The sequence below is a fragment of the Pieris rapae genome, chromosome 6, assembly GCF_905147795.1.
Source record: "Pieris rapae chromosome 6, ilPieRapa1.1, whole genome shotgun sequence".
Taxonomy (NCBI): domain Eukaryota; kingdom Metazoa; phylum Arthropoda; class Insecta; order Lepidoptera; family Pieridae; genus Pieris; species Pieris rapae.
In genome coordinates this window covers 7,122,050-7,139,259 of record NC_059514.1, presented here as the reverse complement: position 1 = coordinate 7,139,259, position 17,210 = coordinate 7,122,050, and the positions used below count along the sequence as shown (strand labels likewise).

The 17,210-nt window shown below is 31.1% G+C and overlaps 1 protein-coding gene across 6 annotated transcripts in view; it reads right to left on the bottom strand.

The window, feature by feature from the left end:
* The window catches only part of LOC110991377 (apoptosis-stimulating of p53 protein 1), a 176,068-nt gene that overhangs the window by 9,289 nt on the left and 149,569 nt on the right, over nucleotides 1–17,210 (bottom strand). For all 6 annotated transcript variants that reach the window (XM_022256721.2, XM_022256723.2, XM_022256718.2 and 3 more), the window contains 2 exons: nucleotides 17,001–17,127; nucleotides 5,170–5,342 (listed from right to left, as the gene is read on the bottom strand). In XM_022256721.2, the coding sequence (XP_022112413.2) occupies nucleotides 5,170–5,342; nucleotides 17,001–17,127 (300 nt within the window). The remainder of the gene's footprint in view (nucleotides 1–5,169; nucleotides 5,343–17,000; nucleotides 17,128–17,210) is intronic.

Genomic DNA, 17,210 nt, shown 5'->3' with positions numbered 1-17,210 from the left:
CCTACCTTTTTAGTGGCACATGGAACATTTTGCTATATGAAGCCAGAACTAACATAATTTTATAAGGCAACTAATACACCAAAGTTTTCTCAGTGGCCTTAAAATCTAAAAGCCCTGAGCTCTTTGACTATTCCTGTGACGTGAAGATCAGACCGATTTAGATCGTCTCGTATCATTTATATAGGGCAGTGTGTCCAAGTTCATATTATTAAAAATGACTTATGCTCGAAACGATTTTAAATAAATAATTTCGAGTTACTAGAACCATAACGAAAAGCTGCATATATTAGGTATTAAAAATTTAATATATTAGAACATTTCTAAATATTGCAATATTATTTTTCAAATATAATAAATATAAATTTAAATTATTATATAATGTTAATTATTCAGGTATTTTAAAAAAGCCCTCGTTTAAATTGCCAATTTATATTAGTACTGTAATATGGCAAAAAATATTTGCAGGGTTACCTAGTGTTATAGATAACTTTAACAACAAAGTTAAGGAAATAGTACTAAATATCTTAATTAAATCAGTGTATATTATCACTTTGTAATCAGTGATTGGCAGTTAGAAGAACAGTAAAACGCGTTTACGAGCGATTCGAATTTAAGATATTAAAATATTTTATTGCGCGTGAAATACTGTTGCAATCTGTTCTAAATGTCTTAATTTGTTTTCACTTAGCGTTAAAACTTAAAACAAATGATCTAAATACATATATCAAAAATGTATAATATATAGTTGTTTTGCATGAAATTAATAAAAATATTGATTAGAGTCGATCTAGCTGTGTCTAGACAGAGTGCAGGAGGTTCTGGAAGGTTCTCGTTTCTTGGATAGCAGGAATATTAATTATTAATAATAGTATATATTGGAGTAACATTATATTACAGAGATAGTATATTGTGACTTCTTCTCGACAGTTCTACGGCCCTGATTTGATAATTTGAAACGTAAATTTTGAAAGCTTTTTTAAATCATTGTTACTGACGTTTATACATTGTGTATGTTTCAATGATATTTGCTTTCTGACTATAAAGGGTAGGAAATCAGCGAATTCTAAAGACATGTTTCTAGCCCAATTAAAAAGGGTTGGACCTCAACCCCACTGTGCACCATATTGTTAAGGAAAGTATGACCGTCCAAGAATCAATTGACAAGTTAAAAGACGGAAGGCTGATTACACATCAATTAAAGAATTTAAGTATGTATGTGTGTAGTCAAACTAAATATTTTACAGTTTCATATTTCTTTCAATACATTCATAAATGCTGTAATGAAGCAATAAAAAGGACCAATAGAACATTCAACAAAGCCTGTGACGCATTTTGTTCTATTTCCACGAAGTAACTGGAATTTATTGTTCGATCCGCTTAGGGAGAGTTTCGCAACATTTTTGTTAACCCTATCGGTATTAGGAGTATCGAAGTGAATACGTACTGGAACCACGTATTACAAATCAAATCAAAGTTTATTAAATAATGTAGTTATGTACTACCACTACTTATAAATATTAAAAAATAAAGGAATATCAATGTTGGCGACCACATCAATACAGCGTTTGCCATAGATATGGTAAAATTTTATTTACGAATACTATTCAAAAGCTTGTGTTCCATTTTTAAAATTGAACTATGCTTTTGATGTTGTTGCTGAAGTTTTCTGAAAAAATAAAAACTTACACAAATATTTACTGATAAATTTGTTTTGCAATTAAATTTATTTGTTAAGTAGAATCTATTCAATAAACTTCCGACACTTAATGAATGTCATGCCTTATAATGATGAGTAAAAAATAAAAATAAATAAAAGAGTAAGCCAAATATTTACTGAACTAAATAGCGCCAATACCAGGTTACATTTTTTTTTAATATATAAAATTTATCCCGCAAAAATGAATGTAATGTTGACAAACCCTGACAAGTTTCACTTCGCCGGCGCAAATTGAACTTTTCCTTATATATTTCTAGCTTACGTTCAAAATGTATGTAATGTTTTTAATATTTGACATGAATTTATTATAAAGTCGTTATTATCCGATTACAGAAAACATAGAAAATCTTAAAAAAATTCTAAAAACTACGAAACAACGTTATATACAAATTTCGTTTTCTTTACAAAATTGTTGTAGCAAAATGTATAATTTGTTAATTTCAAAGGGTTATTTAGACATAATAGTGAAAACTATTGATCAAGATATAGACACGTGTTAGTCTACTATTATCTATTAAACGTCTCGTCTACACTTGAATAACTGAGTCAACAGTTTCCATGATTCGGTAATGACTACTTAAATTTGATAACAAAATTGCTTCCATTTCCACTAAAAATTCCTTACACTTCCAGAACATTTATAAAGATCTTTTTTTATCTTTATTTTAATACTTATTTGGCAAATATACTTAAATTCTAATCTGTCTTGTGTCTGTAGCTGTCAAACCATTTTCCGTTTATGACAGTTATTTAAGATGTAATATTTCTGAATTTTCTTTAGTCTTTTTGTACAATTAATAATACATTTTATGAAATTTTATATCTATTAATGCTGCTACATTTCGTGAAAGTATGAATAAAATACGTTATATGATATATAATGCGGAAACTATTCAAGGACATGTTTTCATACCACTAATTCTCACTTGTCTTTATTATAAGAACTGTCATAAATATATACTATTCCTATTGCGACATAGCCGATTTTATTTGACTTAAAATGTCAGGTGGCATTATCAGATTACCAAATGCATATAATTCTTGGGTATATTTGAGATTCAAATTTTAGTTCCAAATATAAACAATCTCACTCGAGCGTATTCGCGGTTATTGTTGATCAGAATGCCAAATCGTAAACTGACTCCTTTACGAGTGATTTGAAAGCGGAATCCTCAGTTTGAAAAGTGATCTACAGAATAGTTGTATGTCAAAAGAAAATAAGTTTTCGATTTATATAGACAAAATTCAACGTTATCAAAGTTATGGATTTACTGCAGTTGAACTCTAGGTATTAAGAGCATGTGATGACCGAATGCCCCCAACCTACTTGGCTCGTAGCGAATATTCGGCGCGAACTATGCGATGTCATTACTGTTGTGGTACTGTGGTGTTGTCATCTATGTAATTGTGATGATCGTTGTACGATTACTATAAGTCATCCTCCTATTTAGGCGAATATATTTATCTTAAATTTAATTTCAGTGCCTACAGCCGGTATTGCGAACAGAGATCGCGACTGTGGGCGTTTTCGGTTCTACCGATTAATTATTATTTTCAAGGTTTTATTTATCATGTTAAATATATTTCTCTGAGAGTCAGTTATCAGAGATAGACTATGAGAAAAAATATTTTTGTCTGAAACTAGAGCCTCCAGGTTTGTATTCGTAAGGTACCACTATAAGGGTGCTCTGAACAAAATTTAGTTTCTTTTAAAACTGTATTCCTTTTAAAAACTTTTGTTCCCAATTAAGAACATAAATGTTTAGAAGAAACTAAATAAATGAGTTCTATTAATAAAAATATCGCGAACGTTCAATTTAGAAAAATAGAATATTTTGTTTTATTCACTTTATTCATTTCCTCTTTCCTTCAATTAAATGTTTATCTCAAATGCTAGAGCTTTTTAATCTAATGGACGGCACCGCCTGAAGCTGCGATTAAACACTTTATCGTACGTGAAACTTAATTATATGTACTGAATAGTTCAATTGTACAAACTATATATAAATTATATAAACATATAAATTTAAAATATCTCAACAATTTTTATGTGCGCTTTTAAAATTCGTAAGATGAAGAAAGATGATGAATGAAAATCCCAAAATCTGCGGGGTGTATCAAGAGCATAAGTGTGATTTTAATTCTTAAGGAAGAAAAATTATCAAGAAAAACAGATACAGAAATCTGAGGCAACTACTTAGAGTCTTAGGCCTTAGAATCACTGGTTTCGATAATTACGGCACATGAAGAATTGTATTCATTTACAAAGAAGCGTAAGAACGATTTTGTTACTTGTATACAAGACGAATAAGTTTTTAATAGCTAAAATTGTAATTTTACTGTATTGTTTTTTTACCTACGACATTTTATAATATTTTTATACATATTACAATGCTTACAACCGCTTACAATGTGAGCTACTGATCCCTGTGGTTCAGATCTCGTCATTAATGCGAGTCGGTATATCTAAGTTAGGCTTAACTTATTACTTGGTTAAGTTTACATACTGTGTTTTTCCTTACTTAATTTTTTTATTATGTCTTCTGAAGACAGCCAAAGCTATGTTTGTTCCCACACAGACGAAGCCGCAGGCATCTATTTTTAATATTCTTTTCTAATATTGGTTAGTCTAACGTTTAGCGAGACTTCCAATGAAAGCATATTAAAAGCAATATTAAAAACAAACATAATATAAAGTTGTTTAGAGCTGCAATTTTATTTCGATATTTGAAGTATACGTATAATCTGTATTATACACAGAATACTTCATAAAGACTTAATGGTTATTTAAGCCATTAAATGGGTTCACAATAGGATCTTAAAGTCTTTTACTGCTTCATTAAATCAGTTGTTAGCACATAATTTTGGATAGTACCGCTGTATGGCAAACCGAGTAAAAATTGATGTTATATACCGAAGCATAGGAGTGTTAGCGATTATAAGCATACTATTATCAATTTAAAGGTGGTGTTTTCGAACTTCGACTGGCACGTGGATATAATTGTCCTACCATTGTTGGATAGAAGCTTCCAAAAAATCACGTTTCTCAGAAAAATAAAAATAAATACTTTTATCGCTAGTCCCCATACTGGGGAGTCCCTGTGCTGTGTATATGGTACATGTTTAGAACAGTAAAAAAAAGTAATTTTAGTGTTACTTATTATAAGACATTAAGTACGAGTGAATGTTTGAGTGTGTGCGTATGGATATACGTCAAATACATACATATTTGAGAGTGTAGCTGAGAGTTATTATGATCGTGCGCTGTATCTGTGTAGTTTTTAGGAACCTCAAAATCATGCCAAGATAAGCCTTTGTAGATTCGAGATCCAGTTTGAAGGCTCAAGAATAACGAAGATTCATGAAGTATAAAGGCGATATTTGATTGACCCAAAAGATCACATCACATGTAGCTATATGTGTTACGGGTAATTCTAATACATAGTACTCACCATAAGCTCTCTTCTTAGTTTGTCCAGCTCATGGGCCGAGGGAGGGGCAGGTTGTACTCTTCCTCTTCTAAGTTCCTCCAGCTGCCGCGTCAGCTCTTCCACCTTCGCCACCGCCACAGACAACTCTTTTTCCTTTTCATTGAAGAGGGCTCGTATTGACTCTAAGTCGCTGGCTGTAAAAATATTTTTAAATGAGTTATTAAGGGAATAAAATGTGAAAAAAATCTAACGTTTTATAAGATGAATACTTAAATTTAAGTTTAACAAAATAATGAAATCAAAATAATCAAGTACAGAAGTTTTTTATATATATCTGGCTAAGAACTAACTAGACTAGTATGGAGAGTATTGTCTAATATTTATATACATCTTTATTTATATGAATTCGGCGTGAACGATATGGGATGAAATAAACTATTGAAACTCTTGCTATCATGAAGAGGATCAGTAATAACTATTTTAAATTTATAGGAAATCGCAAAACTTATTTCAATCCTCATTAATAGTTTTAAGAACTCTATTTAGTTGCAGTATTAATTACAAGGTTTTAACTTTCAAGTTTCTCTCAATAACGAAGTATCGAAGATAAACTTATTGCACGGTTAAATAATCTTTTAACTTACAATCTTATTTTATAAAATTCTACAACATGTATACACAATGAAACCAAATATATATATATAATATAATATATATAATATAATATATATATAATATAAAAAATATATATAGGAATAAAAAACGAAGCATATAAACTATAGTACGTCTACATTTGCAACCTAAAGGCTTGTTTATATTCAAGCTAATTCAGTTTCCATACAAATATAACCTATATAGCTCGCTCGTTATTGAGAGCTCTGTAGTGCTATTCATGGACAAGCCGAGGAGGCCAATACAAAACAGGTTCGATTACGTCAAGTAAATGATAGTGAAGATGTCTGGTATGATCTTGATTACGTTATTGTACAGTATTTAACAAACACAAATACTTGGATAAGTATGTAGATTATGTATATATTATGATTAGTATGTAGATAGGCTTCTAATAAATTGTTTCGTGCAATAATTCGTTTCTTATAAAACATTTTATTTAAAATCAATATGTATGAGCCTGAGAATGAGTATCAATATGTATTTTATACGCAAAGAATAAAAAAGGGATATGCTGTGGGTTTTAATGGAAATCATTCATTGGGTTTAGGAGTAGGCAAAGGTGTTCTATTTTTAAATTATTTTTATATTGTGTTCCTGTCTAAAGTGGGAACTGGGTTAGTACCACATATTATAAACATATAACTAAAAATCACCGTTTGATAGTTGAATATTACATTGTAATATTATATAGTAAAGTGACTGCAATAGTCTTTGAACGAGCTAAATTTGATTTATCCATTGCCTGTACAATAATCGACCACATCACAATTACCTACCTGTATAGAATGGATTTTCAGTATATTTCAACAACAAATATTTTTCTTACACGTAACATGGTAGGTACCACTACTTGGTACTTGGATTACAGTTTAGATATATTACAACATAGTATGTATGGTTGATAATATTGTCCAGGCAAAGGCAGGAACGGCTTTTTGTGCAAACAATTTTTTTTCGCCACGATTTTATTTGATCGCTTTATAGCAATAGACTAAAGCTAATAAAGTGTTCGAACAAATATAAGATTGTAGATTAAAAAAATCAATTTAAAATATTTTGTTTCCTTTTATTGCAATGTATGAATTTTAAAATCCATTGCGATACCACTCAATCACGTAATGCCCTAAAATTGCTCTAGGCAGTTTGCAAATTGCGAAAGGAAAGTAAGTAAAAAAATCATAACATTAAAAATTCAAAGGCTACCGTCAAAATGTACTGTATTTGCAATGCTTGAATACAAAATCAGTTAAAACGGCAATTTCAGCACCAGATTACTTGTATATGCGATTGCTATTTTAGTAATTAACAAGATTTTTATCTTTCCTCAAAGCTAAGAAACTTATACTTGTATATGCTTATACATGTACACCATATATTTTAAGAACAAGAAAAGGCAATTTAATTATAACATCTTACTTAATTATAAAGCGATAAACTTTACTACTTTATAATAAAGAATATCATAATATATTTCTGTTCCGTGGACCGAGTTTCGTACAAACGTCTCGATACTTCAACAACTCGGTATTAAGCAGAGTCTATTTTCAACAGTACAATCTCGCATCCTTACATTCTTCGGACACGTATCTCGGCGTGGTGATCAGTCCATAGAACGCCTTGTCGTCCAGGGGAAAGTCGAAGGCACTAGACAGCGCGGCAGGTTACCTACACGTTGGACTGATCAGATTTAGTCTGCCATAGGAGAATCTCTGAATCAGTGCAGAAGGATGACCTCCAATAGGCAACGATGACGGAACATCGTGAAGCGCATCACATCTGCGTCTTCTATTACCACATAGCGATTACGACCGCTGTGTCAAGAGCGTACCGAATACGAAGAAGAATATATTTCTGAAAGTAGTTTTTTTCTTGCTTTGGCGGTCATTGTAAGTACCTACTCTACTTGAATTTAATAATATAAAATGACATATGAAGCGACTTTATTATATTAAGCACATACAAATGACTTTACAATATACGCCTCTAAACTTCCAACTCAGGCTTTGTTCGCTAAACTTCTATAGCAATTACGTATGCAATTAACAATTTGTTAGCAAATTAGAACTTTAGCAATTAGCTCAGATTTTGTGTAACTAAAAGCTTCAAAATAGTTGATAGCATTTAAATAACTGTTTCAACTCCGAATTCTCAAAGTCTACCTCATTTACTTTACAGTTCTACTAAAGATAACGTTTAAATGCATTGTAATAAATTTGTGAGATAGCTCAAGCCAGCTTTGCTTCGGATAAGTCTTTATCCGAAGCAAAGCTGTTCTTTCTTTTTCTTTAAGTATTTTTTAATTGGAACCATTGCTTCACAGATCAGATACTGAAAACCTATATTAGCTATTAATGAAAAACTTTAACATGCTTTCAAATTTCAGAGCCTTAATTTCAACTAATACAACTAATGAATACAAAAATATATATGTATATAAGAAAGTTCTTTAAGGTTTTGTTGCATAGATGTCCTCTCGTACAGCTTGCCTTTGTGGCCCAAAGGCCTCCTTCAGCTGTTTCCAGTGCTTCCTATCCCTGGCAAGTCTTTGCGACAGAAGACCGTTAGCTTTTATAAAGTCATCAGTCCACCGCGCACATGGTCTCCCTCTTCTTCGCTTGGTATTGTAGCGAGGTGTCCATTGAGTTGCTTTTTTCCACCATTTTGCTCTCTGACCTCTAACATGCTTTAGGCGTCTTCAAAACCGTGAAGTAAAGGAAACATTAATTAAGAAATCAAGACTTTTTTAATAATTATTTGTGTGGAAATATATTTCATAGAGTATGTAAGTGCGTGCTCCTATATCACCATGCCTCCTGCTGATAGATTACAAATCTTTGTTTTTAATTTATTTTATTATTCCTTATTACTCAAGATGTCATATGGAACATGGTGTAGTTGTTGCAGCTCCTTACAAACGTTGTGTAAAAGAAAAAACTAGGCGATTAAAAAGAGTGGCGGAGAGTTTATTGCCAGTCCTTCTCTTCCGTTTTACCCCTTGATTTGAGAACTGGCAGTGAATGGAAAATTAGAAGCATTTAATGTATAATTTTTTTTGACGTTTATAAGTGTACACTATATTACTTAGATGAATAAATGGTTTTTGAATATATATAGTATAGATGGTTTACAAAACTCATGGCATGCTTGAGACTGCAAAAACCCTTATATTCAGACAATAATAAATGGTCTACGCGTTAACGATTAAAATGACTAATGACACGTCCGATAGGCATTTACGCATATTTTTTGCGTTTCAAGGGAAGTTGTTCAGCTTTGTTTACACTATAATGGTGTTTATGACATGGAAATGCTTTCTTTGGAAAAGAGAAGGTTTGGTAAGAATGGCCTTTCCGGTCGATTAATGGTCCTTCGATTACAGAATAATAAACGTCAAAAATTTATAAGAAAATATTTAATACTTATAAATTGAACTTTATTTTGATCATGATTCGAGACGTTTTATTGCAGGTTTTCTGGCAAAAACTGCATTATTTAACTGACTTTAAAAACCCGAAGGAAGAAAGGTTTACGATACGTATTTTTGTAGACATTATACAACAAAAATGATTTATAATTTCCCAAAGAACCCGCCCTATCTATTCCTTCTAACGTCTAAATAAATTTCATAAAATTAGATTTACATGTTAAACATACGAAAACGATAAAGTTAAAAATGAAGAAAAAGAAATGTTCGGTTCTACAATGTGAATAACAAAATACCTAGAACATTGATTTTCCGAGTGGAGTTGAGCGTGACCGTGTCGTGTCATTCAAAGGCTGGCACGCTCTTTCCTGTCATATTGCTGTTGGACACGAATTGACTGAAATTTTGTGATTTATCAATATCAGGTGATCAATATTTAAGAAATGAGACGTAAATATTCATCAGTTTTTAATCATTCCCTCACTCACTCACACATTTACACACTTACTTTCTTACACTCACTTACTTATGCACTCAGGTGTGATGATAACGGTTCAAAAAAGAAAAGTCAAAAGGAATCGGTTCAAAAAAATAGGTTAAATAATTTCATTATTTTAAGTAATTAAGTTTGTTTATGGAAGAGCTGGGAATCCTGACACAGGTATTTTTTACTTAAAAGAGTTTCCAAATCTTACACTTTGAAAAGATACTTACTTAAAATGAATAAAGACTTTTATTTATTTATTATTATAGTTTTAAGAAGTTCTTTGTAGCACCTTGATTAGTACTTTTTTACACTTCCGCATCCTATAATCCGTAGGCTCGTGTGCGTGTTTCCCGGGACATAAGTTTAATTCCTTTTTAAGATTACAAAAAAATTAAAAATTAAAACTATGGCAAGATTAAAGGAGTTATAAATTCATAACATTTTCTTGAAACATTTAAAAGCAATCTAGATAACGCGACTTGGTATTCTAAAATAACTAACCGAGTTTTATTTTTATCATCTGGATCTTTTTCGAAACCGAGATTTTCTTTAAGTAATTGGATATTTCGAGAATTCGTTTCTAAATCCTTCCCAAATTGTCTACGTATTCTCAGATTTGAAGTAATCAAAAGAGATTGAAAATATACGATGAGTGTAAAATCTCCAACAATGAACCACCAAATGAACGAATACTTTATTATACACATTTAACACGTTATCGTTTGAAATTAAATTGTGTATAATTATTGAGTTCATGTTATTAAACGTACAACCTTTATTTAAAGGTATAATTTAATAAATATTTTAATAAATATTTAAAATAATTAGCAAAAATTTTGTATTTTGTTATCGATAATCTGAAAGTATTAGATATTGATCTAGAATTCGCAATAAATACTGTTATAAAACAGATACGTTAAATTTCCGATGAGCGAACCGTACGTTTTACATTAGATTGTCAATACCACATTTCTATTTCGAATGGACCATATATTTGACTGTTCTGAATATTTGTTTTAATATATATACAGGGCGTCCCACGGCGATGCCACACGGAGGGAAAGTACCTTAAATATTAATGATAGGATATTTTACTGAAAGAAGACATCGTTTTATTTTTAATAATAAGTAGAACTGCATTCACAGATTTTTTAAAAATCGCCTACCTCAACCGGGAATCGAACCCGCCAAATGTGACAGTAAAATTACATGTATTTTATAATAGCGTTTGAAAGGGCTACTCATAAGCATTATTTTTTCCTTAATAACCTAGCATATTAAATGAAACTAAAAACATAAAATTTTACATTTTATTAAAAAAAATAATTTATCAAATGCTCAAAATGTGATCCGTTCTGTTGTATACAAATTCTCACTCTTTTAATAATTTCTCTCCCTATCGATTTACTTATTTTTGCATGGTGGATGTTTGAAATAATACGTCTAAGTTCATTTTGTAACTCCTGCACACTGTTGTACCGGTTCCTGTAAACTAAATCTTTTACCCCCATAAAAAAACCCTATAAAAAAAAATCAAGTGGGGTTAGATCTGGGGATCTCGGTGGCCATCTAATTTGTCCAAAAGTGCCGATCCAGGAAGGAAAATGCTCATTTAAAAAAAAAAGATTTAGTTTACAGGAATCGGTACAACAGTGTGCAGGAGTTACAAAATGAACTTAGACGTATTATTTCAAACATCCACCATGCAAAAATAAGTAAATCGATAGGGAGAGAAATTATTAAAAGAGTGAGAATTTGTATACAACAGAACGGATCACATTTTGAGCATTTGATAAATTATTTTTTTTAATAAAATGTAAAATTTTATGTTTTTAGCTTCATTTAATATGCTAGGTTATTAAGGAAAAATAATGCTTATGTGTAGCCCTTTCAAACGCTATTATAAAATACATGTAATTTTACTGTCACATTTGGCGGGTTCGATTCCCGGTTGAGGTAGGCGATTTTTAAAAAATCTGTGAATGCAGTTCTACTTATTATTAAAAATTAAACGATGTCTTCTTTCAGTAAAATATCCTATCATTAATATTTAAGGTACTTTCCCTCCGCGTGGCATCGCCGTGGGACGCCCTGTATACTGCTTGAGAGATTTAATTTCGGAAATGATTTAGTTCTATCACTGGACTTGAATAATGATTTGGTTTTCTGTGCTCTTTAAGTGCTAGGCTTCTCATAAAAACATCAAAGACTCTTACAGACGGTAATAGGTAGGTACTCACATAACTAGAGATATATTTACTTTCCACAATTAAGTTTTCACAGTTCAGTTTTTATTAAATGTCATTAAACTATGAAAACATCGCATAAGAAATATATTCTAATTATTATATTGTTACTTAAGCGAAACGTTATAGATCAGAAAGTGCATCGTGGTAAAAAGGTAAAAAAAATTACGTCAATAGCACATAAGAAGAAACCAATTGCTCGTACGGTAAAGCGAAACTAGCATGTTTCAGAACCAAACATTTAAGAAATCCACAAAGTCCTCTAAGTATAAGATTCGTTAGGGGTAGATGCGCCATCTCTATGGGTGTATTTACTGTATGATATTTAAACAAGTCTGTCCAATCATTTTCAGAACTGACAACACAAATATTTTCATTCCTGCGTGAATTACTTTATTTTATTCACCCACATCACAAGCATTTGCAATACCGACGAACGAAACTAAATGGATTTTGCCTCGAGTGTAAAAATCTAATTCAGCCGTGAGATTTTTGACCCATGCCCCATAGCGCTCGAACAATCGAATTGTTTTGCAATGACTCGTTTTTCAATTCGCTACCCGTTCGAGTTCAATTATTGGAGTAATTGATAATCGAATGTTAACATATGAATCATCACCGTGGCTTACATCGTTGCGGAAGGCAAAATCACGGTATTCTGAAGGTAGATTAGAAATTGAAATTACGCTTATTTTGTTTTAAATTTTAATTTAAAACTTTTGAACAAAATACATTTTACGATATAAGTTTGGTTCACCTATACAATAACATAGTTACTATAATAATAATTAAAAGTCTTTATTCATTTTAAGTAGATTTTCTTTTTAAGTGTAAGATTTGGAAACCCTTTTAAGTAAAAAATACCTGTGTCAGGGTTCCCAGCACTTCCATAAACAAACTTGATTACTTAAAATAATGACATTATTCAACCTATTTTTTTGAACCGTTATCACACCTGAGTGCATGAGTTACTGCGAGTATACAACGACGTAATTTCAAATCTGGTAAATTATCCCATTTAATTCAGAATATATTTTGAATGAAAAGACAATTTAATGTGCATGTATTTCGAAATATCCAAAAAAATTACAATTATATATCTTTTACTCGTATTCTACTGGGATTCATATGTACTATCTACAATTGATACCAAGTATGCAAAAACCGGTCTATAGAAGATATGAATAGTTCAAGTGTCATAGGCAGACGCTCAGAATGGTCTAGATATTAATTGGGATGAAACTCTGGGCAACTGGGATATGAAAGTGATAGCTGATAACCAATACGAACTTGAAAGTCAATTGGAAACTGCACTCGTTATAACTTCGGAAAATCGTTTTCGTCTGCGTTTAATATTATCTTTCGAACTCATCACATAAAAGGAATATGATTCTGTCCATGATATAGCATAATAGTAGTAGTTTCAATAAATAAGATAAATGGGATATAATCAATGGCATATTAGATAACATTTTGTATGATAATGTGTATTATTATGAAAAATACTCTAGCCGAATTAGATTTCGAAATTATATAGGCCTTCTACGTATTTTTGTATGATTCTGAGATTCTAAAAACTAACACAGACGCAGCTCACACATTTCGCTCTCAACTATTAGCTACACTTTCAAATACGTACGCACACACACCCATTCACAAATAATCATATTCACACATACGTACTACTTTTACATTCAAAAAACATGCACCATGAATCACGAAATAATTGTTACCTATATCGTCACCCATGGTCTCCCTAGTGTGGGAACGATAGATGAATTTTATCATAACCATATTTCTGTCATATAATTTTTTTGTTATTATTATTATAGGCACAATAGTGTGGCGTTAGATACTTATATACCTAAGTGGTTCCCAATTACTTATTAATAAAAGTATGTACGATATAAATAGGGTCACACCAGTTAATTAAGTCGCAGTTGAAAATGAATTAAAATAACCCTGACAAACTTTAATGCAATCATGAGAATGCTGGCTGGAAATGTATAAAATCATAGAGTAGATAAATAATAATAATATATAGCATGCAAAAACGTAAATAGATTTTTAGAAAATCACACTACGTTGAATACACTAATAAAATTCGTTATTACGTCCGCGGAAAGTTAATTAAGTTCCTTTAATTTGGGCCTTCGTAAATAAGGTATATTGATCAATTGTGACGACACTGCCAGGTGTTCTTTATGAGGCTCTCGGAATGAACTCTGAAAATTTTTACGTACCTAGATTATAATTTCCAGGAGTCATTACAACTTTTACGCAAGGTTTTGTTACTTGTTTCCAACTGAACTCGCGGTTCTTAGTTTCATACTTTTAAAACCAGTAGGTTGATCGTGATCAGTCTACTTGTTATCAAATATATCGCTGCTCAGAAGTCGTGAATGTACAATTTGAATGTGTAATATTTACAACCCAGATGAGAACATAATAACTGTACATATATCATCATAAATACTTACGTATATAAGTTGTTAACTATCGTGGAAACATAATATTGATCGTCATATTGAAGCCATTGGCAACACGTATTGATTCAATAATTACTTAACTTACTACAAAATGTAGTTCAAGGACGTAATTTACAACAATTCAGTGGAGCCAAAACTCTCACATTTGGAACTCGTAATCCAATATTCTCTTAAAACTACAATATATAAAAAACACAAAATAAAGGAAATAGTCTTAAATGAAGTATCGCTATTTACACTTTTATCATGAGCGCATAATGTAAATATTCGTACTTTACATAACGTAAAGATAGCCTTAACCATGTTTTGCCAATTAAAGCCAAATTGGATTTAATTCAATAACCACACTCCCTCTGCTAGCTTCTGGACTTTATGCATAAGCTTTACTTTTGCTAGTAAATGTAAGTACTTTAATTCACCTAATTCATAAAAATAATGCAACCTGCTGCGTAAATTCAATTTGTAGATATTATCAGTAGTGAACAAGTCTACAAAATAGACTGCAAGATTTATATACATATTACATTTACATATAATTATAACGTTAAATAAATAACTAACAGAGTTCTAATTATTTCGTTAGCACGGTAAAGAGCAAGTGTTTAAAATTTTAAACGGACATTATTAAATGAACACTGTGATGACCACTGTTATTTATTACCATAAATTATATAAACAATCATTTTCCAAATTGTATATGTATAAAGCAAAATAGAATAAATAAAAATAACGATATAAGGCTTTCAGAGCGAACGTTCAGTTAAAAATAAATTATAACTTTAACATTAACAATTAACTTCAATTTGATAACTTTAGTTGCAGAGTTTATCACGCTTAAACGTTAAGTATGAGTTTAAACACAAGTTAATAGTTGGGCGAGTTAATCTGTGAATTAATGGCTTAACCCTCCAGAGGACGGTGGTTAAGTTAAATATAGTCATATCTTCTAGCTAATGGTATTGCTGACAGGGTTTTGATAATCCCAAATGTTCTTCTAATAGCCAATACTATTTTGTTCTGATTAGTCCTATGAATATTTTTACACAGTATTAGCTGCTCTAAGTTGTTCCTGCCCTCTTAGTGATTTAAATAAATAGATAGCACAAGCGAAATGTCTCTATGTATTAAGAAAAGTCGTTTCCCGCGAATCTACGCTTCATAGTAAAATGAAGGCTAAAGAAACTATACAAAACGCTCAATATTTTGTCATTTCATATGCATTATAAAATCATAATTTTATATTCAAATTTTATGTAGTACTAGCTGACCTGGCAAACGTCGTCTTGCCAAACTACTACCTTTAACTCAGCGCCATCTGTTAGAATTGTATCAAATAATAAACAAATGATAATGTTATCGTAATTTTAGTAAGGATGCCTATTTTTTTGAAAATGAAATATAGCCTATGTCACTCAGGAATGATGTAGCTTTCCAACAGTGAAAGAATTTTTCAAATCTGCCAAGTAGTTTCGGAGCCTATTCAATTCATACAAACAAACAAACAAAAAATCAAACCTTTCCTCTTTATAATATTAGTATAGAAATAGTTTAGAAACGCAAAAAAGTTGACTTTATATTACAAAGATAAGCAGACCTATTCCAATGCATATTAAGAGCAAATCTTTGCGTAAAATTCCGTACGAAAATTATCACCAAATAAAATACAAACATTTCACTCATTCAAAGTCATGATATACCATAGTTAATTATATCCCCAATTAGATCACATTATAAAGATTAACGAGCCTAAACTAAAAGCAAATTCGTAATGATTATATCGTTTAACAAAACACATCAATTTGTACCAAATTGCTGTGTAATGTGACTACATATTAAATTCTGCAATTAAAGCGATTTGAGCGGCCAATGCAATTACAATTATTGCGGGAACATCATTTAATTATGCATATTATATATAACATTCAGTTTGGAAATATTAATATAAAGCCAGTAACGCACTAGCTGGACATGCTGAGTGTCATGGGCGGCAGTAACACTTATCATCAGGTCTAGGAGCCTAAAGTTATACTTCTTTTGGCGCGTTAGGAAAAAATGATGAGAGTAAATTTTTACGATTCGCTCGCACACCATACCGTAACAAAACCCTACACCTAGAAGTTAGCAATAGTCAACATTTTAGTTTTTTTGTGAGATTTAATAAACTTTTTTAAACTAGATAATAAACTTTCTAAGAATGTCATAAATACCTTTTTGCTACAAGTCTTGTTACGCCAAAGAAGTATAACTTTTAACACGTGTATATAAGTACACACAAGTTTTTTAAATTCAGGTAATACATAAATAACGTTTGCGCATCTTTGTAACTTTTGAGACTCACAAAGCGATATTTATGAGTTGAATTACAATCTTTATGAGTTGAATATTATCAATATCAATTGAAAATATTTAAATGTGCTGTAATTTTAAGAAGGGAGTGAAGGCTCATCAATTGATTTGAAAGCTTTTTAAGAAATGGTAAAAGTTTTGTATCAGATAATGCGTTTAAAATAAGAATTTGTGATTATACTCACTTAGTGCAATATTAGTTTGTTTATTTCTATCAAGTTGGCCTCGTAGCGCTCGTAGCCGTCGTAGCTTTTGCTCTTGAGCCTCAACGCGCTCGCGTAGCCGCCGTAACCGCTCACCCTCTACGGCTACCTGAAAATAATGTAAGTTCAATAGAAATGCTGTTTTGAAATGAAATAAAATTTATAAATATGGGTTTAATTTTAACGGTTAAG